Source organism: Gopherus flavomarginatus, chromosome 14 (genome assembly GCF_025201925.1).
Source record: "Gopherus flavomarginatus isolate rGopFla2 chromosome 14, rGopFla2.mat.asm, whole genome shotgun sequence".
NCBI lineage: Eukaryota > Metazoa > Chordata > Testudines > Testudinidae > Gopherus > Gopherus flavomarginatus.
This window is the reverse complement of record NC_066630.1, coordinates 39,812,772-39,837,380: the sequence shown is the minus strand read 5'-3', so window position 1 is coordinate 39,837,380 and position 24,609 is coordinate 39,812,772. Positions and strand designations below refer to the sequence as shown.

General features: G+C 52.5%; 2 protein-coding genes and 1 long non-coding RNA gene across 13 annotated transcripts in view; 2 read left to right on the top strand and 1 right to left on the bottom strand.

Moving 5' to 3' along the window:
* The window catches only part of TSNAXIP1 (translin associated factor X interacting protein 1), a 234,700-nt gene extending 221,872 nt beyond the window's left edge, over positions 1 to 12,828 (top strand). For 5 of the 7 annotated variants that reach the window (XM_050922394.1, XM_050922393.1, XM_050922390.1 and 2 more), the window contains 5 exons: positions 666 to 827; positions 2,722 to 2,831; positions 4,055 to 4,178; positions 6,595 to 6,701; positions 10,960 to 12,828. In XM_050922394.1, the coding sequence (XP_050778351.1) occupies positions 666 to 827; positions 2,722 to 2,831; positions 4,055 to 4,178; positions 6,595 to 6,701; positions 10,960 to 11,209 (753 nt within the window). In that variant the 3' untranslated portion in view covers positions 11,210 to 12,828. The remainder of the gene's footprint in view (positions 1 to 665; positions 828 to 2,721; positions 2,832 to 4,054; positions 4,179 to 6,594; positions 6,702 to 10,959) is intronic. The other 2 variants (XM_050922392.1, XM_050922391.1) reach the window with 2 other exon arrangements.
* LOC127034063 (uncharacterized) overlaps positions 1 to 23,292 on the top strand; it is a 163,767-nt gene extending 140,475 nt beyond the window's left edge. Inside the window, exon 3 of the long non-coding RNA XR_007769283.1 lies at positions 22,391 to 23,292. This is a non-coding gene — a long non-coding RNA (uncharacterized LOC127034063). The remainder of the gene's footprint in view (positions 1 to 22,390) is intronic.
* CENPT (centromere protein T) overlaps positions 14,438 to 24,609 on the bottom strand; it is a 42,213-nt gene continuing 32,041 nt past the window's right edge. For 4 of the 5 annotated variants that reach the window (XM_050922383.1, XM_050922384.1, XM_050922387.1 and 1 more), the window contains 4 exons: positions 24,314 to 24,410; positions 17,472 to 17,636; positions 16,711 to 16,815; positions 14,438 to 14,959 (listed from right to left, as the gene is read on the bottom strand). In XM_050922383.1, coding sequence (XP_050778340.1) covers positions 14,836 to 14,959; positions 16,711 to 16,815; positions 17,472 to 17,636; positions 24,314 to 24,410 — 491 coding nt within the window. In that variant the 3' untranslated portion in view covers positions 14,438 to 14,835. The remainder of the gene's footprint in view (positions 14,960 to 16,710; positions 16,816 to 17,471; positions 17,637 to 24,313; positions 24,411 to 24,609) is intronic. The other variant, XM_050922385.1, reaches the window with a different exon arrangement.

Below are 24,609 nucleotides of genomic sequence, written 5' to 3'. Positions count from 1 at the left end.
TCCAACATGGCTAGGCAGTGCCTTGTTGTGCCAGCCATCCTGGCACAGGGTCCTAACAGACATAAACCACACACCCAAAGTACTGTGCAGCCTACTAACTACGCTGAGCACCAGGGGGCCTTAAGGCAACGAGAGTCACTGTGGGCAGCAGGAAGAGTCAGGGAAGCTTCTAGCATGACACTGATAACAGTGCTCTGCATGGTTCTACAGAGCAGAGATCAGGCCCCTTCCTTAGCCAGCAGGGCGGGGGGGGTGCTCCGCTCCTGGTGTGACACTGATGGGCTTGGGGAAAACCTGCCTAGCCCTCCCTGGCCAGAATGGCATTGTCCAGATGTGCTGGCAGAGGGCAGGATGTGCAATTGTGTGGTTCCAAGAGAGGACATGGAGGTCCTACAAATATGGGGTGGGAGGAGGAGATGTAGTGCTCAGCCTAGTGGCCACTCTTCAGTTAGGAATATCTCCTGTTTAGGGACAGGGAGTGATATCCACTGCTCAGGTCCAGGGGACTGCTGGAGTTACTGTGCTTCATCCAGCTGTGAACACCCTCAGGAGAAGGAAGGTGGCCTGGGTCTTCTCTGGTATTTGGAGCTCAGGAGCAGCTCTGAAGGGATCAGCCCCCTCCAGCCTCAGTCTGTTTTCTGGAGCAGCTGTTTTGTTTTTTGCAGAAAGGGAAGCAATCCAGCCTTCCAGAGTTCTTCCTTAGCTACCTCCAGAAGAAGTATGGAGACTCCTCTGCCTTCGAATGGGCTTACACAATCTATGAAAACATCAAGCTATACCGATCAAACGAAGCCATGAGCTTGTTCTATGACATACTGAGTGGGAAGGTGAGTGACCCAGGAACCTGGTGTCCTACCTCTGCTTCCTTGAGTGAGAGAGCGAGGGAAATGGGGGACGGCCTTGTGCGGAGCTGAGCACTCATGCACCCCACCGCTCACAATGAGAGTGAGGGTACTCAGCAACTTGTGGAGACTCTCAGGTACCTATTGGAAGGCCCCTGTTCTTTCAGGAGCACTGATCACATCTCAACTTGTAAACGAGTGCGGCCAAGGCTCGACCCTCTCCGGGGGGGAGGAGGGAAGCCACACCATCTCACTACACACCAGTGGGTCTGGGAAATAGTCCGGCGGTCCTCACGGCAATTGCCTGCTCTGCGGGGCAAGAGGGCTCAGGCCCTAGGGCAGGGCTGAGCAACAATAGCCATTAGGCCCTGGCCCTAGGTCAGGGTGGGGCAGTAAACATTAAGTCAGGAAGCTCAGGCCCTTGGGCAGGGCTGAGCAGTAATGATAGGCTTTAGCCTCCTCAGGCCAGGGAGAGGGGGAGTCTGACACCCAGGAGTTGGGTGGCAGGGGGGATGCAGGCCCTCCCACTCCACTGCATCCCAGCCCAGGCCCTAACAGCGGCTATCACTCCGCTGGAGTCAGTGGGGATCCTGGCCACAACACACTGACATAGGCTCTGGTAATGCTGCAGCCTGACTGGGGTCAGCTGCCCCCGGGATGCTTCTGTGCTCCCCCTCAGAGCCTACCTGGGTCCTAGCATCGGCCCTCTGCAGGGTCCAGGAGCATGGGGTCACTACTGGGGCTGGGTGGTAGGTCCAGCAACTCCTCCAGGTAGTTGGCCCAGGGTAGCTCTGGCGGTTCCTCCAGGTAGCAGGTGCGGGGGAGCTCCGGCAGCCCCTCCGGGTAGCGGGGGCGGGGGAGCCTCCAGCCAGTCTGGGCAGTGCCCTGGGTCATAGGGGGTTCCCAGTCTCAAGCTCCCTGAGGGACGTCTGCTCGCTCCGGCGGCTGGGGCCTGACTGCGCTCTGAGGGCCGGCTTTTATAGTTCCGGGTCGCCGCCTGACCCTTTGGGGGGCGGGCTCAGAGCTCACTAGCTCCGCCCACTCTGGTCTCCGGCTAGGCTCTCCCTCCTCCGGTGCGGAGGGGAGCCACGCCACCTCACTACACACCCTCCCACTGGTGTCAGAGGCCACAGTTTGCTCAGCTACGTACTTACAACCCCCTTCGCTCCCCAGATATCTAGTCCTTTACACTCCACAAAACAGCATGGCTCCCAGCTGCAGTGCTCCCATGGGCTGGGTAGCCCAGCCAGGCTCATTCCCACCCTCCCTGGTCTATGGAGATGGAAAAGTCTCCTGCATTTCCTCGTGCCTCTGACTGTATTCCTCCTACCCTCTACACACCCTGCTCTGGATACTGCATAGAAACGGAAGCCTAGGAGTTACATCCGTCCTGGTCAAGAGTGGCTGAGAGGTATGGATACTCTCAACCATGAGGGCAATGAAAGTCTCCATCCTCTGGCTAAGAAGCTGACTTGCATGCAGCTGTTCTTTGCACGTGAGGCTGTCACAGCAGAGATCCTGTCTGCTGCCCATTAAGGTGAGGGATTGTCTCAGCACCATGCTTCACTGTGTTGTGCAATGTGCTGGTTTTCTGGCTGCTGCGCTCCACCCCAGAGAGGGCTGCACTTCACTGGTCCAGTATATCATTGCACAGGAACAGCTTTGGAAGGATGGATGTTCTGTAATAAGTGAATAGAATACCAGGCGGGGGTGGGGGAGAGCGCCCTGTCTTGCTTAATTATTTGTAAATCACCAGAAATGAGGTGTTGCCTCCGGGTGGTGCCATCCTCCCCATTATTGCCTTGACTTTCCTTCTACCCTGGGAGTCCAGCCCCTCAGAGGTGCTGTCAGTGACCTGTGGACCCTTCCGGTTTCACAGGTGGATGAAGGATTATACCATGGCCAGAACCAGCTAATCGCCAACCTGCTGAAGGAGCTGATGGCCAGCGACAGCTCGAACAGCGGAACGCTCATGATGGAACAGTTCAGGTAAGAGGTGCTGTGGCTGTCTGAGCCCTGCCATCCAGGGGAGAAGAGCTTAGAGCTTCATGGTGTTTAAGGCCAGCCAGGTCCATTCGATCACCCACTGTGACCTCCTGTATATCATCCGCCACTACATTTCACCTAGTTACCCCTACACTGAGCCCAAGGACTCAGTTATGCCATAGTATTGTAGTCCCCAGGAGACTCACTCTTGTGTGCCACAGGGAGAGAACAGGAGAGACAGGTGCCCCAGTGCCCCAAGCCCCTGTGATGGCAGGGAATGAACTAGTCAGAAGCAGAATTGCATTGCAATTCCAGTTTCATCAGCAGGTTTCACTGGTTCTCTCCCCTGCAGAGTGATCTGCCAGAGCTGTGCACATGCCAGCAGAGAACACCAGTTCCATGGGCACCATCTGCATCTCTGTCCTGGGCTACATTCTGCCCTCAGATAACTCTGCACAGGGCCAGAGGCTTCAGCAGAACTTATGAGTCCATCAGAGGGCAGAATCCCACCACTCTGCTAACAGCTGTATTTAAGATTCAGGCTAAGACACCCTGTAACACTCTGGCACCAGTGAAATGAGTCCCGGTTTGGGGTCCGATTTTCTGAAGTGCTCAGGACCAGGTTGACAGGTGCTCAGCACCCACATTCTGGAGCGGATTTCCAAAAGCATTCGGCACCCACTTTGCAAAGCTCTGCTGGAGTCTGGCCACGTATTTTGGTGCCCAGAGGGGAGCCTAGGTTGTTTGGGAAATCCGGCACTGACTACCAGGACAAAGTACATCTGAACATTCTGCTTTAAGGATCATTTTTACTGATTCTTGCCCAGTTAAGCAACCGTTGTAGCAACCGGCAAGTGCCAGATTACAGTGGTTCCCTGGGAGATGTCCTGATAGAACTATCCATTCAAGTTGGGGCCACATTTTCCCAAGAGCTCAGCTCCCAGCACGCGCACACATGCTGAGCTCTAGTGTAAACGGGGCCCGTGTTTTGATGCCTGCACAGGAGCTGAACTTGTCTGAAGATTCTGCCCTGATTGCAAATGCTGAGCTCTTAAAAACCTGCTCCTGGAGTGCTGGCCTCTGAGGGTGCTACATGGCTAACAGCATGATGCACAGCCATGCACCCCTTGACTGGAGAGCTTGGTCACACTCAGAGTGTGTGTCCTTGAACACGCTATTGTACCACACATACCTGTGTTTGTGTGTTCCTCTCTTTCTCCATGCAGCCTGGCACTGAGGGCAGCTTTTCCCTTGAAAAGTAGTGATCAGATCCAAGAACTAATAGATGTGAGCAGGTACAGGGCAGAAAGCCCAGAGGACCTCATCGACTACAGATCCTTATTCATGGAGGTAGGCTGCAGCTTCCTTACTCCTTCTTCTGGTTGAGGTTTAGCTAAGGAAGAATGGCTTGAAGTCACATGCTAATGGATCTGCAGTCCTCACTGTAGCATCTACATCCTGAAAGCAGCCTACAAAGGATGAAAATGCAGCTCATGCCCCCTCATTTATGATGAGTAAAGGAGGCCTGTGGCATGGCTCACTCACCCTTGCACTGGTGTGGGGCATTGCCTCCAGCTTCCAGCACCTCCTGCTGGCCACTTGTCTCTAGCCCCAAGTCTTCTGTGGCTCTGCCCTCCGGCCGAGTCACTGAAGTGCAGACTCCTTCCAGGATCTCAAACAAATCCAACCAAAACTGAACAGTTCTCCTGTCATCTTGGGCTACTGAAGTCTTTTCCTCTCTACTTCCCTGGCAGGAGCCTACACTGTCCCTGTTGTCTCTGTATATGCACGCTGGGCTTCTCTCAGCCAGGGACTTATCTCCTCTGCCATCTCTCGCTCATCTGAGCTCCTTCAGTCTACGTATTATGGCTTAGCTCTGCCCCCTCCAGCCAGGAGCCAATTAGCTATTCACTCCCTCAGTGCACAGCACGACTAATTGGTGCATTTACCAGCCTTGCAGGTGATGGGGGTTAAGCCCCATCAGAAGGCCTCAAAGCTGCTTCACCTTTGTTTTTTCCATTAGAGATATAGGTCTTGCCTGCTCTGGAGGACTCTGGTGACTGGGGGTGGGATCCACAAAGGGACTTAGGTGCCTAAGTCCTGGTTTTAGGCTTCACTGCACTATGTAGAACCCAGTGAGGAGCAGACTTAACCGTCCTTATATTTATGAGGTTAGAAAAGTATTTGTTGTAACAAACCCCTCCCAGCTCGTCTGTCTTCATGTCTCCTCACCGGCTGGGGGTATCATCAGCCAACCACAACCAGTTACTCTTCAGCCCTTGGTTCTGGGATCCATTTTTTGTCCCAGTCATGACAAACTCTCAAAAGCAAACCAAAACTTCCATCTGGGGCTTCACCAGCCACCCCTCCTGGGGTTTCCCAGCTGCATTTCCCTTCCCCAGGGAAACGGCCCCTTCCTGCAGCTTCTCCCTGCAGACCCCCCTCAATGGAGCCACTTGCTGGCTTTGATAATCACTTCCTCCCTTCCCGGCCAGCTCTGACAACTGACCAGGACGGACTGATCCCAGGTTTCTGGCCAGCCTGTCACATGACATCAGAAGGAAGCAAAAACGGGCATGAGCCCAGCGTTCAGGAACATTGTTTGCAGGTATCCTGCACCATTTCCAACAAAAGCCAAGGCTGAAGCCACAGCCTCTAAGACACACAGTTCTTAAACCCCAGCCCTTCGTGACTTGACTTAGGCCTGGTCTACACTGGAGTTAGGGTGATGTAAGGCAGCTTATGTCGCCCTAACTCTGTAAGCAGCTACACAAAAACAGCTCCCAGCGGTGTAACCCCAACTTAACAACTCCACCTCTGGGAGGGCTGTCGGACAGCAGGAGGTCAGCTCCTGTCTGTGCCAGTCTCCCCTCTCTCTACTCCAGTCTCTGGGCAGTGGGGCTAATGCTCTGCTTCTGGGGGTGGGGAGGCTCCACCTGTGTAAAGTGCTGGAGGAGCCTCTGATGCAGCCAGCTGTGTGTATGAAGTGCCAATGTAGTGAGGTGCAAAGTCCACCTTTTAACATCACTCCTACAGCATGTGCTCACTGCAGGCTTACCCCAACCCCACCGTTCCCATGTATAACTCCTGGCCTGGGCTGGCTTTCCTGGCTGGGGTAGAGACTAGACTCCAGGTGGGCTCTGACCTGCCTACTTTGCAGCGAGGATGCAGCTGGAGCCCAGGTAGAAAAGCTCAGGTTTTGATGATCCTCCAGTGCTCCCCACAGTCCCTAAAGCCTGTATTTTCTGCCCCTTCTACCTGCTCATGTCTCACTCACTGCCTGTGCACTGCAGGTCCCCTGCCAGTCTCCACCCACTTGGTCAGCATTTAACCCTCCATTCCACATGCCCTGCTTCGTGTCCCCAGAGCTCAGCTCCCCTCAGTCCCGGAGCGCTAGAGGTCCCATCCCAGCATGCTGCTAGCTGGCCAGAGCAGCACACCAGCGCTCTGGCTGCCCTTGGGTAGGAAAGCAGCAGGGAGTGGGATTCTGAGCACTGCACCCAAAATCTTTGCTCTCTCTGAAAACAGCTCCAGGCGGCTGGCAGAAGTGGGGATCAGGGGATGCAGCAGCTGTCGGCAGCCGGAGCACTGGTTACACCCCAGTCCTGCTGGCACAAAGGATGCGGCTTCAGTGCATGAAGAGCCCCCAGATCCAAGTCTTTAATACACACCCAGGGGGGTGGCTGCCTCTGTCCTGCTGGGGCTTGTGGTGGAGCAGTGCACGAGAGCCAGGCTCTGGTGCTAAGGGCCCCGCTGTCTCTTTCAGGATGAGGAGGGCAACGCTGAGCCCTTCGTTGCGAAGATCAGGAGCCAATATGCTAGCGAGAAGCAGGAGTATCTGAGAGAACTGAGGAACAAACTGGGCCATGCACCGTGAGTAGCTGAGCTGTTCAGATCCCATGTTTTCTGTTCCCCTCTTGGATTGCAAAGTAATCCTGTGGTGGGTGCAGGATCCTCTGGTGCAGCTGCCTGGCAGTGAGCTCAGGGTGCTCACAGTGGGCAGGGGTGAGGAATGAGCCAGTGTGAGTAATAACTCAGATGGGACAGTGCAGTAACTGGGGTGAGCCAGCCGGAACAGGGCCAATGCTTTTGGGACCTCTCCAAAGGCACCGGATGTGGAGCGTGTGGTCCCCACTGGGACGGACCCCACTGTACAGACAGAATGGGCAGCCTCTGCTCCAAAGGGCGTACGCAGCCTAAGAGACAAGATGGAGAGGCGGACAAGACAATCATCAATTTCTAGCTGGCCAGCAGCAGCAATCATCATGCCACCTACCTAGCCAAGGGCTCGTTCAGAATTCAACCCTCTCCCTCACCTAGCAGCTGTTCAGACAGTGTTCAGAGCAACCCTCAGCTTAGTGCTGCCGAACGCAATGGGCCACCTTTCAGGAGAGCGCCTCCTAAAGGCAGCCTTTCCCATCGTCCAGGAACTCCTCACTTAAAGTCGTCCCGGTTAACATTGTTTTGTTGCTGATCAGTTAGGGAACATGCTCGTTTAAAGTTGTGCAATGCTCCCTTCTAATGTCGTTTGGCAGTCGCCTGCTTTGTCTACTGCTTGCAGGAAGAGCAGCCCGTTGCAGCTAGCAGGAGGGGGCTTGGAACTGGGGTGGACCAGCAGGGAGGGTACGGGGGTGTGTGTGCTAATGTCAGGGTGTCTCCCTCCCCCCTGCTCCTGCACTCCACTTACCTCTTCTCCATATAGAGCAGGCAGGGGTCATGGAGGGAGAGAGACAGAGAGCTTGGGGCAGCAGCTGCTCTCTCAGCTTCCTGATCCACTTAAAAAGACAATGCACTTAAGAGTGGGTCAGCTTACTTAAAGGGACAGTGCGCATCTCTCACACACACAAGGTGTGTGTGTGTGTGTCTGCTATGCTGTCTTCCCTCCCTCCTGTTCATGCTGCCTTGATGAGAGGCTACGTTAACAACAACGTGTTAACCCTTGAGGGCTCAGCCGAGTGCTAGTTCATCATTTAGCAGAAAGGCATTTCCTGGGAAATAGCCCTCCCTCTTCCACCCTCTCAGCCAAGCTTCACAGACATCATAGCTGTGAACAGTATTAAATTGTTTGTTTAAAACATATACTGTGTGTATATATATACATACATACATACATACACACACACACACAACCCCCCTTCCCAATATAGTTTTTTGTCTGGTGAAAAAAATTTCCCTGAAACCTAACTCCCCCATTTACATTAATTCTTATGGGGAAACTGGATTTGCTTAACATTGTTTTGTTTAAAGTTGCATTTTTCAGGAACAGAATGACAACGTTAAGTGAGGAGTTACTGTAATTACCTCTGGGAGAGGAGCGAATAGCAGAGGGGGAGGTAACCCACACAGCACTGAAATCTGGGTGGGTTTCAGCTTATCACCAGATGTACTTCACCTGCTCCCCCGCACTACCACACACAGCACTGCCCTTATAGACTGCCAGTGCCTCAGCCTGGGGAGCAGGGCTCCTGAGGACTAGTGCAGACTCAGCACTATGGGCCTGATCCTGCTGGGGGCTGCTGGTTACTACCACAATACACACGTTTTACTCTGTCCCGAGATTGATTATTCCAGGCGGGGCTGGTAGCAGCACCTGATATTAAGGCTCCCTGACACATCCCAGTAGAAGACCCTGTTGTCAATTGCTTGTAACTTTAACCAAGTGGGTTGAAATTTTCCTTGTTGAGCATCTGCCTTGGGGTGAATTGTTTTGGAAAGTTTCAGCCATTGCCGAGAACGAGGCTAGAGGACAAGAGATTGTTTCGCTCGTGTTAAAAGATTCCATCCACCTTGTTCTTGAGATGCTCTAGTGCTTTAGAACAGGGACTTGAAATTTGTCAGATGGGTGACTTGTGTCAGGCCGAGGCCTTTTACCAGCCCCGGGAAAATCTGCCAAGAAATAAGCCTCTGTAAAATTGCAGTGTGCACATGCTCAGTCCAGCCTTAGATTTTAGCAGCTCCATTCCCTGATGAGTCTGTCCATGCTGAGCATACTCCAGCCCAGGGCTGAGCAGGACTTTCCCTGCAGGGGCCACTCTGGGCTGTAATGGAGGAAGTTGCATGATTTGAAGATGGAGGGGGCAGGGTGAGTTGATCAGGACAAGGAACCAGCAGGAATGGGGGCGGGGGGAAGACTGGGGGATAGGGAAAGGGAAACTGGGACTGAGAGTTGAGTCAGAGGAGCCTGAGATGGAAACTTGGGTGGGGAGGGAAGACAGAGATCGGCTGAGGAGTCGGCCTGAGATTCCCACCCCAGCCCAGCTGACAACTTGTGGGGCAGAGATGAGGCTGATTTGATGAGAAGCCGAGGTGCAGTGGGAGAACTGGGAGAGGCTGAGCAAGAAGACTGGGTCAAGGAACCTGGGGGAGGGAGGAAAGATTAAGAAGAGCCTGAAGGAGAAAACTGGGAGCCAGTGGGGGAGGGGGAGTGACTGGAGACCAGGGTGCAGCAGACAGAGATTGGATGAAGAGCCAGAGGGGCAGAACTTGGCCTGTCTGAGCAAGGAGCTGGCAGATAAAGAGCTGGAGGGCTGGACAAGGAGACTGGGACTAAGAGGCTGGAGAGGTCAGAGTAAGGTTGGCTGGACAAGGAGACAAACTGGGATGAGAAGAGTGAGAAGTGGAGAGCGGGACCGGCTTGGTGAGGAGAATGCAGCAGGACAAACAGCGAGGGATGGGGAAGAGACCAGTGGGAGGGGACAGAGCAGAAAGGTCAAGCTGGGGGAGGGCGGGGGAGAGTGGGCAGAATAGTCTGTGCCCGCTAGAGAGCCTCTTCGAGTCTGGAACGGGACCCAAGGTGCTTGAGTCTCACCATTCCTCTGCTGTCAGCAAATCAGCAGGCAAAGCATCCCATCCCTCTCTAGTGCCGCTCTCGTAGAGGTTAAAATCGACGACTGCGGTCAGTTACTCAGCTGAAGTGGCAGAGATCTGAGCCATGGCTCTAAAGGTTCCAGCCCTGCTGATGACCCACATGGTGTCAATATGCTGACACATGGTGGGATTTCTTTGCTGTTTGTAGGACCTAGAAATTATGCACAAACAAGTGGAAGAACGTTATTAATTTAAGGCTGTAAAGTCAAGCAAGCACTCAAGAGTTAGGCAATGTCAGAATTAAGGGTACCATGCAACCTTCATTCAGTCCCCCCTTCTGCATCTTCATTATGATACAGACTTTAATTACTTGCTGTTTTTTCCCCATGACCTTGCTTGATTCGGTGCACAGGCTGGACCTGCTCTGGGGATGAATCAGGGTTGTGTAGTAAAAGAGGCTGTTGGCTGTGGGACCCCAGGTTCATTTCTTGCAGAAGTTGGCATGTGTGCAGTGAATGAGGCAAGGGATTGCAGGAAGAGACAGGATGGGCTTATGGTGAAGGCAGCTGAATGTTGCCCTGGAGAACTGAGTCCAACCCTGCCTCTGCCACAGAGGAGTTCCTGTGTGCTGCTGGGTCTGATTTCCAGAAGAGCTGAGCTCATCAATGGGAGCTGTGTGCTGAACATAGCAAGTGCCATATAAGGCCAAGCACTTGGAAAAAGTAGGTCCTAAGTGTCTCAAATTGGGCACCTCAAATTAATGGACATTTGACCTTCAACTCTGTGCCCCAGCTCCACCTCTGGCAAAGGGGCAAATGCCACCCTTTCCCCTCATTCTGCAAATCAGTGACTCTGAAGCTCTTGACACTGTAGAAATGAGCACCACAGAAATCCCGTGAGAAAGGTAACGGCTCCGTCTTTGGAGCAGGTTGAAGAGTGGCAGTAAGTCAAGTCCCAGGGCTACACACACTGAACGATGAGGAGAAAACAAAATATCGAATAGCTTCTCATCCCGAGCACCGTCCGTCCTGTGCACAAAATGGAGACAGGAAATAGCAAGAGCTATGTGACGGTGGAGCCACACAAGGTGGCTGGCTTAAGGTCATGCAGTCAGCCATAATTCTGGCAATTCCTAATGTTTGAGAGCTTGACTTTGCAACACAGTAATACAGAACATAGGCTGCCGGAGCAGGCAGAGGGGGAATCATGGGAAGGGTCCTTGGTCCCCAGGACATGGGCATAGATGCCCCATGCTGCATTAATCTACAAGGATTTCCTGGGCTCACAAACATCACAGTATTGTTGGGCTTGCTTTCGAACACAGGGAAGTGGATGTGGACGATCTGAAGACAGCTTTCTGTGCCATTGATCCTGCTATTGACGACCTAACGCTGGATGCCTACGTTTGCCTGGCCTTCCAGGCCTCAAGAGAGCAGTGGGATCAGACTGGCTCCCTGCCTGTGGACACAGTGGTTGAGAGGCTGCTGGCTGGAGACACCAAACGAATAGGCGCCCGTCCTGAAGAGATCTACACAAGCCTCTCAGAGCGGGGAGAGGCAGGGGCCTACCCTTAGTTAAAGGGCGCATCTCACCCATTATGGACTCAGCTAAATACTTGTGTCCGGCTTTACAAAAGGCTACTCCTAAGGGCTACTGCACTGAGTTTGTTTCCAGGCTAACGGATCCTTAACACCAGAGAGAGCTGGTTTGGATCAGCAGCAGAGCAGCCAGCTCAAGCAGATGAGTTCCTGCAGCTCAGCGCCCTGTGTAAATAGTTTAATTTAAGCTCTCCGGGAGCAGGGTTCACAGTCCCAGCAGAGGCAGCTCATCCCTCCAAAGCAAGGTGGAGGCCTGGGACTGCTAGTCTCTAGGGATGGCAATGTCAGTTTTCACAAACACTCCACTACTTGCTTCGTCACAGCTGCTGAGACCCGCAAGCCCTCCTCAAAGGCCAAGGGTGGGATGCAGGTACTCAACAGCCTGGAAAATTAGATCCTAGCCCTTTAAAAGACCTTACCACTTCTCTTTCCTTGTTTTGAGAAGTCAGGCAAGTTTTCACAAGAGCAAGATTTCTAGAGAAGGGCTTGGCTACATGGGGAAGTGATGCTGCTAGAAGGTAGGGTGTGAATTTAAACTGCTCCAGGAATACTGCTGTAACTCTGTGGGGACACATTCCAGTGGGAGAGTGCCTTCTTCAGTTAGGTTCTGGCAGTTCGGAAGTTGGTTTAAGCTAAACCCAAAAAAGTCCCTCTCATCCCAAATTAAGAGTGTCGCCCCAGGACTTACACCAGTCTAACTCGACAGGTAGGACTGGAGAAGTGGCCCTGTGGACAAGCCCGAAGACTCCTGCCCCAGGGGAAAGGGCGAAGTGGGTATTGGTAACTTTGCACAGCCATTCACTAATCCTTACCAGTGTTTGCCCACTCAGGGCTGCTCCTCTCCGAATTCCCTTAGCCCTCTGCTGCAGTGGGCCAAATGTCAGAGATGAGGGTCTGGAAGCAGCTCTAAGTTGCTAGGAGGTGGCGTAAACAAGCTAAGAGTCACCCTGCCGGAATGTAATCCTCTGGCCTGCTCCCGTCCCCTACCACAGACTGGGGAAAGCTGAAAGGCAGGAGAGCCGTAGCTGAGTAACACACACCAATTGGGTGCAAGCATGAAGTGGAATGTCAGGAAGAACAGCCCCAAAACATTCAGGGTGCAGAAGCACCATAGCTCAGCTGGACTACGGTAGGGGGTGCTGAATGCTTCTGCCGAGCTTACACCTGGAGTACGGCACTGTGTCTGTGCACCTCCACACCAGGAAAAGTCTACGCCGAGCAGGGAAAGCAACATACAGCATAGTGTAGCTAGAACCCAAACTACTGAACTGGGTGCACAGAAATCCGGAACCCCCTTGACAGAATAATGGTGAGTGTGGTGTAAGCGGGTGGAATTCAGTGACTAGCCAGGAGCATTTCACTGAATTGTGATCAGTCTCTACCAGCTGTGGTGTGAGCTCGTAGTACCGGGCTGGAGGAGACATGGGGGCACACGTGGTAGAGAGCAGCCCTACATTCACGCACCATGCAGTGCAATGGACTAGAGCTGGTCATATTTACTTGTAGTGTTAATAATTCTAGGTTTAAAATAGCTTCTGGATATTCCAACTGTAGATTTCTTGTCTTCAATTACAATCTGACAACTTTAGAGGTCATTCTGTGCCTAAAAGCTTGAGTTTATTTTACCTTCAGGACACTGACAGAGCAACACAGATTCTTGGCTGGGACTTCGCCCTAGCTTCCTCTTCCCCATGGTTCAAGACCCCCTTCCTCATCCCGCATGCCCATGCCATAAGCCCCTGCCCTCTGCTGAAAGGGATTGGCCTGGCTTATCCAGGAACCCGCCCAAGCGGGTCTGGCTGTGGAAGAGCCCACACATTAGCTGGCAGCACAGCTGAGTGAGGAACCAAGGGCAGCAGGCCGAAGGTGCATCCAGCTCTGTCTACTAATGGTCTTGGGAAGTGAAGGTTCTGCTGGTGGTTAGGAGAAGCTGGAAACACCAATGACTGAGCTGCTCTCGATCAGCGTTTTTCAAAGTGGGGGTCATGACGCAGTACTGGATGGTGGCAGGTAAGGCAGTGGGTCGCTCTAGTCAGCACTGCCGCCCAGGACGTTAGAAGTCCTGTTGCAGTGCTGCCCAGCTACCTGTTCTGACACCACCCTGTGCCCTAGAAGCCAGGGCCACCCAGAGGATTCAGGCGGCCTGGGGCAAAGTGGGGGAGCGCTTATACTCACCAGGTGGTGCTGTCTGTGGCGGTGAGTCCTTCAGTTGCTCTGCGTCTTCAGCAGCATTGAAGGACCCGCCCCTGAAATGCCACCGCAGACCCGGAGCGACTGAAGGGCCCCCGCCACTGAAGACCCGGAACGCTGCCGGGTGAGGAAAAGGATTCTCGGCCACGGCTCGCGGGGCCCCTATGGGGCCCAGGGCAAATTGCCCCACTTGCACGCTCTCCCCCGGGCGGCCCTGCCAGCAGCCAGCAGGGGGGGCCCCCATGGGGTTCTGCATGCTGCCCCTGCCCCGAGCACCAGCTCTGCACTCCCATTGGCTGGGGGTAGGGTTGCAGAGCCTGTGGGTGAGAGCCACGTGGAGCCACTTGCGCGCCTCTGCTTAGGAGCTGGATCTGCTGCTGGCTGCTTCAGGCGCAGTCCGCGGTGCCAGGGCGGGCAGGAAGCTGCACCGCCGACCAGGAGCTGTCAGAGGTAAGTCCACACTCCAATCTCCTGCACCAGCCCTGAGCCCCCGCTAAACCCAGAACCCCTTCCTGCACCCAAACCCCTCATCCCTGGCCCCACCCCTGGCAGGCCCTGACCCCCTCCTGCACCCCAAACCCCATAGCCCTGACCCCCTCCCACACTCCAACCCTTCCCAAACCCAGAGTCCCCTCCTGCACCCCAAATCCCTCTCCCCTAGCCCAGAGCCCTGACCCCCCTCCCACATCCCAACCCCCTGCTCCAGCCCTGACTCCCCCTAACCTGGAGCCCCTCTTGCACCGCAAACTCATCCCTGCCCTAGCCCAGAGCCCTGACCCCCTTCCCCAGCCTTGAGCCCCTTCCACACCACAAAACCCTCATCCCCAGCTCATCAATTCTCTTTCAACTGGTTCCCCAGGAAAAAAGTTTGAAAACCACTGCTCTAGATGGATACCCCAGTGTATCTGGTCGTCAGTGCAGAAAGGATTAAAGATCAAGCGAAGATTCCACCTAAAACACCTCCTTAGAGCAGGCAGCCAGTTCCTACAAAGAGCATGAGCACAGCGAAGGGGCAACCATGTAAGGGGTTAGCAGTTCCCAGGAACACACAGCACTTGGGCGCTGCAAAACACCCACCTTTTATTGACTTTTACACATTCGGAGACAAAGCAGCTCATCGGCATGGGCGTGTGATGTGGAGACAGCACAGGGAAGTCATTTCCATCAGCCGGAGGGCTCCACTGGTCACTTAGGAGACCCAGTGAGCGTCAGTGACAGGAGGCACAACTCAGAGGGTCAGTTCAAGAGAATAACCTCCACTGGCTATTCGACACCCTTAGGCCTGACTCAGGTTTCTAACGTACGACCGACCGCCACAGGGACTCAGACAGGTACCACGAAGCAGCGGAAAGCCAGTCTCTGCTGTGGTGTAAAGTTCCCCTGCACCTAGGCACGCCGCAGGCAGCACACATCTATTTGTGAGGGATCACTTTATTTCCACTCATGGCAACTGGAATCAGTAGCTTCCTATGTTCCAGAGGAAGGTGGCGCTCTATCAGCACATGGAGAGGCATCTTGTCTGTCACCAGCCCTTGTCTTCAATAGGAGAGGGGAGGGGAAAGAGAAAAACAAACGGTGTGGTCCATTTAATAAGACTGTTTCTACCTGGAGAAGAGTTGTACTCAAAACCCCTTGGGGATTTGCTCAAAGAGGACATTTTATACTGTTAATATCGGAAATACAGTTAGCACTGCACAGGCGCTGTCACACTCACACCCAGAATGGGTGTGCCAGATGTGCTCAGTCCCAGCGAGCAGAGGAGCTCTTACCCAGCCTGCTCTGTATATGCTCAGAAACACTTGGGGTGGGGGTGGGGAAGAGATCAGCTCTCCGAGCTGGTGTGACCAACAGGCTGTGCACTTTTCTACGAGGAAGGCTGTTCACAGAACTGGCCTGGGCACAGTGTCCTACTTGTGGAGGGCAGCAAGGGGCTGTCAATCCCCGCAGTCCAGGGGAGGGGGATGAAATGTTGTTCTCTCAGTTATGAGCCCAGAACAGTTCCTGAACTGGAGCTGAGGACGTGCACATCAGACTATTCTGAAATGCAAACAGGACTCCACATGCAGAGTTCCCACCCCTGCCCAGGGACACCTGACGGGCCCTCAGCCAGTTCACACTAATTCTAGCACACTTCTCAACTAGAGGGACAGGAATGTCCAATCTAGGAGTCTGACCGATAAACTCGGAAGAACCAATGTTAGTCCCATTTTAGACACAAATGCAACTGTAGCCTTGAATGAACTGGAATGGAGTGAGCATGGGGCTTTTCAAAGAGACAGAGGGATAATGACTTGGGTGGCTTCAGAGCGACTCCAGCTTTTTAGCTGGACAAGAGCCTCAGAACTTCGGAAGGGTTTGTCAAGGTTCTCCTAGGCTTTGGGCATGGCAAGGACATTGCCAACACTTCAGCAACCAGTGAATGCTCAAACTCACCAGCCAGCAAGCGTGCTCCTTGGCCAAGTATCCACAGGCTGTGAGGATTAAAGTGAATCGCCAAGCAGCAGTCATTGGCGGGGGGCTGGCTGAGCTGCAGGTAAGCAGCATTACTCCCAGGGCAGATTTTAGTCATTTCCCAAAGAGGAGATGTCGAACACCCTTGTCAAGAAGCTACAGAACTGTGCAAACCTGAAGAACCGAGCGCTTCACAAAATCTACTCAGGCAGCTTCTAAGCGGAGCAATAGACTGTATGTAACTTATGTTAACGTGAGCCACCAACGAAGCGCTGTGTTAGGAACAGACACACAATGAAGCTGAGTGCTGGAATCCTTGGCTAGATACAAATGGATGAACTAGCTTCTTCCTTTCCTGCAGGGCCTGGAAGCTGGACACTCCTTGGATACCAATATTTACAGAGAACACTGTAACAATATTACAAGTGAACTGCCCTAAATTTGGACTTAACTCTGAGGATCCCAGGCAGTGTCAGATGCAGGGAACACTGGAAACTGTCCTCTGGCTCCAGAAGGTGTTACAGCCAGGAGCATATATCAGGGGATGCCACAGGGGACTAAAAGCAGGAGAGGGGATCAGCACCTTGCTGGTCAAGGGGTTAGATCAGTGTTAAAGCCTGTTGGGAACTAGTTTCTAGTCTGACGACAGGCTCCCACCCCAGCCTGGGGCTCCAAGACGCCAGTTGTGGTTGTATCCTCTTCACCCACCCACTCTTCCTAACCACTTGTCAGTGAGAGATGCTTCACCCCTTAGGAGCTTTTGAAATGCTCCCAGAGCACACTTATTTGCACTTCTCCTTCATGTGACCAACATAATAGAACAAACTCCACCCTACCTTCTCATGAGGAGCTCCAGGTCAGCTTCCTCCACAGTCTTCCTCCTAGCATGAATAGTGTAAGCCTCCAGGTCGTTACTGAGCTGCCTGAAGTACACCTCCACGCTAGAGGAGAGAGAGGAGAGAAGTCAGTTGGCAAAGCACAAAAGCTGCCGCCTCCTCAGCCATTTCTACAGGGTTCTACATTTCTACAACTAATCACAGCACAGGTCACTGCCTTCCAGGAGTGGAGAGGTGTGAGGGGCCCTACCCCGAGGACAGTCAGAAAGCTCCAGAACTGTGGGGATTGGTAGATGGTAGAATATACCACAGCACTGAGCTGGAACAGCTCTCCTGGGGGGTTCTGCACCACAGTAAGTCCTAACCTTCACCACACCCCTTTTCACACTCACTGACATGTTCCACAGCCAGGTTCCTGCCAGCTGAAGAGGACTGGGGACCCCTCTATACCACTACTAGCAAGAAAGACACCCAAGTAACACAAATATGGCTGCTTTACAGGGAGACCTCAGGCCCTAAACCAAAGGCTCCTGTCCAGCAGCATGGGGTGCTGAGCACTGCACCAGCCCCAAGAGCACTTATGGACAGGCCAGGTCTGTGCTGAGAATGTAGTTTGCCCCCTCTCTCTCACTGCATGGCAGCCCCTTCTGCAGGCCTGTTTCCTGCCACACTTCCCTCTACTTTGCTGGAAAGGGCTACAGGACAGCAGGTCTGTGGGCAGGTAACGGGGGCTGGGAGGAGAGGAGTTTGCTGCTACTCACCACTTCTCAACAACCTTAAATGCATCTCTGGCCACTGGCACTTTCACATAATGGCTAAAGATCTTCTTCACCAAGCTGCTGGGTAGTGCAGGCTCTCGCTTTCTCCTGGGAGCCATCGCTGTTCTCTTTGCAGCCTGTTGAGCTCGGGGAGGCTTTGGGGGAAACCTGCCAGGGAAACAGAAAGCACTAAGCAAACCAAACAAGCAGGCCTAGTGGGTGGAGGAGCAGTGAGCACAAATGGAGTTCTGGCAGAGGAACCCTCAACTGAACACAAAGAAGGGCCAGTCTAGGCACGCCCTAGGGTAGTTCTCTCTGCTCCCTCGGAACAGTGGAAGAGCCAGAGAACTCGCCCCCTTTGCGAGACTCTGCTGCAGTATTACAGCCCCTTTGGGAGAGTCACTGCTAGGGCCAGGATTCCTGACTGGGTATATACATCCGTGGGGCTGGTTTGCAGCCACAGTCAGCAGAACTATGCAGTAGGGGGGATGGGGGGGAAACGACAAATGTGGAGAAACTGTTCTGGGGCCAAGTCACCATTTGTGCCTCCAATTCCACACCAGCGTGTGATGCTGGGCAGCTCCACAGGCCAGCTCCACATACTCAGATGAGAGCCTCTCAGGGGTCACTCAGCCACATTTTTGCCAATTGACAGAAGTTAACAGGTGGGGAGTGGATGGAGGAAGCAGGAAGACCAAGACCCAAAGGGAATCCTAGATCTTACACAATTGCCTTTGGAGTAGTTTGACCATCTTCAGTAATGACAATCCAGGCATTTTTCTCCTAGATATTCCACCCCCAACACAGTTCATAAGATGTTTATTTTAAGTATCGTGATGCTCTTACACTGAGACATTGTCCTGTACTGCTCTTCCGAAGGAGCCTCTGAACTGTAACCTTCCACCGTGGAACAGAAGCTCCAGTCCAAGTGTGTGTTATTAAAACTATCACCCAGCTCTTTAACTGCACTTCTCACCTGTAGAGCCCAGAGTTAGCCAGTATCATTGTTCCAGAGGGGAAAAGGAGACATCAAGAGGGGGAAGTGAGTGGCCAGGGTCACCCAGCAGTGAAAGAGCAGAGGGTAGAATCCAGGACTCTGGAGTCTCAGTCCAGAGACCCTGCACCCAATGTCTCTATCTGACTCGCCCTTCCCCCGATCTGCATGTTCTTTGGTCAGAGCTCTAGCAGGACTGTGCGAAAGGAGGGTATAGGCAGCAGGAAACGGATCAGCCCCAGAGATGAATGAAGTATGTGCAGCTGCTGGAGTAAGAAGATGGAAAAGGGATGCCTTGGTTCTAACGTTTGTGATCTTGGCAAGTTACTGCCCCTCTGTGCCTCGGTATACCCATCTGTCAAATGGGGATATGGATGCCTGACTTGTGGGGGAGATCAGGGGTTGAAATGCTTTGGGATTCCCTCTGACCACTACTGCATGCACTCATCTATGTAGGCACTAATGATACTTGGCAGGTCTGACCCTGAGCAGATCAGCAGTGACTACTGGGCTCTGGAAGTGAAGTCTACGGAGTCAGGGGCACAGGCAATATTTTTGTCCATCCCCTCGGTTGAGGGTAGGGACACGTGCATCCTGGAGATGAATGCATGGCTGCACAGATGGTGTAGATGGGAGAGCGTTGGCTACCTTGACCATGGAATGCTGTTTCGGGAAGGACTGCTGGGAAGAGTTTGAGTCCACCTGACCAAGAAGGAGAAGAGCATCTTTGGACACCAACTGGCAGCCTAGTGGGGAGGGCTTTAAGCTAGGATCCAAGGGGCAGGTACATTAGAAAAAAAAGCAACCTTAACAGAGGGCTAGATGTAGGGGAAGGAATGGAAAATTACAATGGTGTCAGAGGGGAAACATTGAGGGAATCTGATCAACATCTTAGAGGTCTGTCCATAAGCTAAGTTATGACTTAATTGGCACCACTAACTTGGATAAATCTCATGACTGGAATATTGGTCTAGAGGGGTAAAGCTTGTTCAGGAAAGAGAGGCAGGGAAAAAAGGGCAGAGGTGTTGCATTGTACACCAAGAATATAGACACTTGTTCTGAGGTCCAGAAGGCAGTGAGAAGCAGGCCAGCTGAAAGCCTCTGGTGGCAATAAAAGGGGGGGAGGGGCGATGAAGTGACATCACCATAGGGGTCTACTCCAGACCACCAAATCAGGAGGAAGAAACGGATGAAGTATTTCTAAAACAAACAACAGAAATACGCAACACAATACCTGGTAGTAATAGTGGACTTCCCAGACATCTGCTAGAAAAGTGATAACACAGAACGTAAGTTCCTGAAATGTATTGGGGACAACTTGTTTCAGAAGCTGGAGGAGGTGGCCAGGAACAGCCCCTTTTAGATGTGATTCTGACCAAGGGAGGAATTGGTTGCAAATCTGAAGGTGGAAGGCAGTGTGAGTGAAAATGACCGTGCAGGGTTAGGCCTTATGATCAAAATGATCAATTTCATGATTCTAAAGAAAGGAGGAAGTGAGAGTAGCAGGGTAAGGACAATGGACTTCAAAAAAGCAGATTTCAGCAAACTCAGAGACCTGGTAGGTAAGGTCCCATGGGAACAAAGTCTAAGGGGAAAGACCAGGGGAGCTGGCAGTTTCTCGAAGAGACAATATTAAAGGCACAACAAACTTACTATCCTAATGTGAAGGAAAGAAGAATAGTAAGAGGCCAATATGGCTCCATCAGGAGCTCTTTAATGACCTGAAAATAAAAAATGAATCCCACAAAAAGTGGGAGCATGGACAAGTTGCTAAGATGGAGTACAAAGAATAGCACAAGCACGTGGGAACAAAATCAGAAAGGCCAAGTCATAACATGAGTTACACCTAGCTAGATACATGAAAGGCAGTAAGACATGGCTATTTAAATACATTAGGAGCAAAAGAAAGACAAAGGAAAGCGTAGGTCTTCTTCTTGGCGGGCATGTTTAGTCTTGAGAAAAAGAACAGAACACTGAAGGGGACCCAATAACAGTCTTCAAATCTATTAAGGGCTGTTATAAAGAGGACAGTGATCGATTGATCCACGGAAGGTAGGACAAAAAGTAATCTGTAGCAAGGGAGATTTAGATTAGATATTGGGAAAAGCTTTGTAACTCTCAGGGTAGTTAAACTCTGCAATAGGCTTCCCAGGGAGGTTGTGGAATCCCCAACACTAGAGGTTTTTAAGAACAGATTGGACAAAATTGTCAGGGACAGTCTAGGTTTACTTGGTCCTGCCTCAGTGCAAGGGGCTGGACGTGACCTCTTGAGGTTCCTTCCAGTCCTACATTTCTACGATTCTGTGAAAGACACTTTGCCCCCAATCCTGCAGATCATGGCCCTAAAGCCAGGTTAGCTGGTCAGGGAGGACTGCACCAACAGAAGGGGATTCCCTGGTGGCATAACACAAGTGCCGTGGCTCCTACACTGGCCACCTGCACCACCAAACTCCCATGCTCTCTCTGGATGTGAAACAGGCACATGCTGGTTTCTCTGGCTGAGGTTCTGCATTGTGTCACACATTACTGTGCTTTTCTACTGACCAATCCCTCACCATATCCTGCACCGCAAAACGAGCATGGCCAGCCCCGGCTGGAAAGCATCCTTCGCCATCTCAGTTCAGAGCAGCATCCAACACGAGCATAGGTGCTGACTTTTGGTTTTGCCGGGGAGTGCCCTACCGAGGCCCCACCCACTCTGCTCCTTCCCCCGCCTGCCCACCCCTCGCTCCTCTCCGCCCCCTCCTCCAAGCACCTCTGCCATCCAAGCACCTCTGCCAGTTCTAGAGGGAGGCTATTCACCGTAGAATAAAAAGGTGGGCGAGGTAATACCTTTTGTTGGACCAGCTTCAGTTGGTGAGAGAGACAGACAAGCTTTGGAGCTTTCACAGAGTTCTTCTTCCTGACGAAGAGTTCTGCGAAAGCTCCAAAGCTTGTCTGTCTGTCTCTCTCTCGCATCAACAGAAGTTGCTCCAATAACAGATATTACCTCACCCACTTTGTCGCTCTCATTTCCTGGGAATAACAGGGCTACACCAACACAGCATACAAAAATGCGGGATTCACATGAACAGCACAGAGTGACCATCACACCAGGTACTATTTTCAGGATTCATCTCAGCAAAACGTCATCATCACACCAAGTAGCCCTGCCAGCACAATGAGATAAATACAGCCACGTGTGCGTGGCAAAAATTCACAGTACAAGCACGCTGGGACCCACACAGCAGGCGAATACAGTAGTGTCAGTTTAGCTCTCAGTTAGTGGGGAGACACTCAGGAACTGAGTCCAAGGGTTCAGCTAAACACAAGGGCACCTGCAAATAGCTGTACTGGCAGCAGGACCTACACTGGCCCAAGAGGAGGAGTCGCACATCAGGGCACTAATTCCCAATCCCAGTGCAAGGCAATATGGGATCCAGGCACCAGGTCTTTAGTACCAGAATTTGTACTGCCAGGAGAGTGGGATGGATTCATAGAAGTTACAGGGGGAAAAGCCCCCTGTGATCATCCTGGCTCAGTCCATCTCCCTGCCAATGCACGGCTGATCCTGACTGCATGTTTTGTCTAGTTTCCTTTTAAAAGCCCCAAGTCTTGGAGTTTCTAGCTGTGACACTCTATACCAGGGGGTCTCAGACTGGGGGTCAGGACCCCTCGGGGTTGAGAGGTTATTACATGGGGGTTGCGAGCTGTCAACCTCCACCCCAAGCCCCGCTTTACATCCAGCACTTATAATGGGGGGCTGGAGCACACGACTTACGAGGAGAGGCTGAGGGAAGTGAGCTTGTTTAGTCTGTAGAAGAGAAGAATGAGGGGGGATTTGATAGCTGCTTTCAACTACTTGAAGGGAGGTTCCAAAGAGGATGGAGCTCAGCTGTTCTCAGTGGTAGCAGGTGACAGAACAAGGAGCAATGGTCTCAAGTTAGAGTGGGGGAGGTCTAGGTTGGATATTGGGAAACACTATTTCACTAGGAGGGTGGTGAAGCACTGGAATGGGTTTCCTAGGGAGGTGGTGGAATCTCCTTCTTTAGAGGTTTTTAAGGCCCAGCTTGACAAAGCCCTGGCTGGGATGATTTAGTTGGGGTTGGTCCTGCTTTGAGCAGGGGGTTGGACTAGATACCTCCTGAGGTCCCTTCCAACCCTGATATTCTATGATTAAATATATAAAAAGTGTTTTTAATTTATAAGGTGTGTGTGGGGGGGGTCACACTCAGAGGCTTGCTATATGAAAGGGGTCACTAGTACAGAAGTTTGAGAATCACTACTCTGTAAGCCCCATATTCATCATTTGTATATATTCTTTACAGTTCATATAAAGCAGGCCATGTAAGGTATCATGGGAAAGGTTCTGATTTGCTGAAACCCACCGTTCTGTCAAACTATGTATATCATTAAAGTGTATGAAATTATGAGATTGTGTGGTATGGTATTAATGAAATATGCTGCAAATTTGGGAGTAGCCCAGAAGGCAACTCCCCAGAAACAACAAGGCACTTGACCAAATGGCTGATTTACACAGCCATCACCAGCCACTCTGCAGCAAGTGAATCACAATTAGCAATTCAATGACCATCACCAGAGAATTACTCAACCCCGGGACTCAGCAATGCCCACTCCCCCCACCATGATGCGTGGACTTGTGTTTGCCAGAGCACATGGACTAAACAGGAGCTCGTTCCAGCCCAGGTTGTACTGCAGGGGTCACACTAGCCCTTCCCTTGGGAGACTAGTCCATCCACACCCCAAGGCAGAGATTGTTCTGCTTGGAAGGTTTCCCCTGATAGCTTGAGTGTCTCCCCCACCCCCACCCCAGCCCTAACCCTTCCCCACTGCCGCTTCCCTTCCACCCCCTACCCCCACCCCAGTAAGAGGCAGGCGACCAGATGCCAGGGAGGGGGACCAAGCACACTGCATGGACATGTGGCCACTGTTTCCAAGAGGCAGGCATCTCTGCCTGGGCAGGGAGGGCAAGCAGGGGGGCACTGCACCCCGCAGAAGCCTAGGAGACACCCCCCCACGCCCATTCTGGTCCAGCTGCCCAGCGGGGGCTGTACTCTCAGTCTCTCTGTGCTGCAGGGGTCTGGGGGATGTTTTTGGAACGGCCTCTGACAGAGCCCTCTGCCAGATGCAGAGAGCTGGGCTGCAGCCGGTGCCCCCCCATTGCAGACGGCCACCCCTCCAGCAGCCAGGTGCTGGCTCTCAGCACAGTCACGTGGGGCTGGGAAGAGGTTTCAGTCCCCCTGCTTCCTCCCCCAGCCACTCTCACCCCAAGACCTCCTTTGAAATACACTTACCTGCTGCTGCTGCTACTACCTTTAGCTGTACTACCTTTAGCAGTCAAGTGCAGTCCACACTCAGCACCGGGAAAAGCACTAGTCACAGGGCAATAGCGGACAGCGGCTTTCCAAATCCAAGACACCACAGTTCATTTAACACGCTAAAGGGACTTGCCTCTTTCCTTGCCCTGCCAGCATCTCAGGGCTCCAATTCTGGGCTATGACTATTTACTATATATTACTGTAGCACTGCATTAGCAGCTGCAATCTGGTGCCCCTGATTTGCCTCCAACACTATGAAGAGCCTTCAGGAAAGGAAAAGGTTCAATGAGTGCTCACGGGAAGGGTTTGCAGCCTGAGATCTGCCCTGGGAGAATAGTTTATTAACAGTCGCTCAATAGCTGCCTTTACCCACTTGCCAAAGTCAGAGTCCCTTGCACCATTGAAGCAGCACCTAACAGATCACAGAGCTCCAAGGGCGACTGGCTAGGGAACAATTCCCTGGGATCTGGCCTTGGCAGCTACACCAGCTTCCAGCTCTGCCTGACTACTGTGGAGTGTGGGTTCACACTTACCTGGAAGCAGCAGTTTTCAGGGTGCGTGGGGTTGACAGCAAGGGAGATGATCTATACGCTTTAGCACGGACGAATGCAGGTGTCTTCATGGACAGCTCTGAGGAGAGAGAGCACGAGACACTTAAGCCCTGGATTTTAGTGGTTTGGAGTTCCTGCTCCAACTGCTCCCATAAGGGGGTGGGGATGCTAAATTTTCCACAGTACAGACCACATTGTAAGTGTCTTGTAGCCTCTTTCTCTCTCAGTATGGATGACAAGAGTCATCAGCAACTACAGCATTGGTTCCACACTGAGTC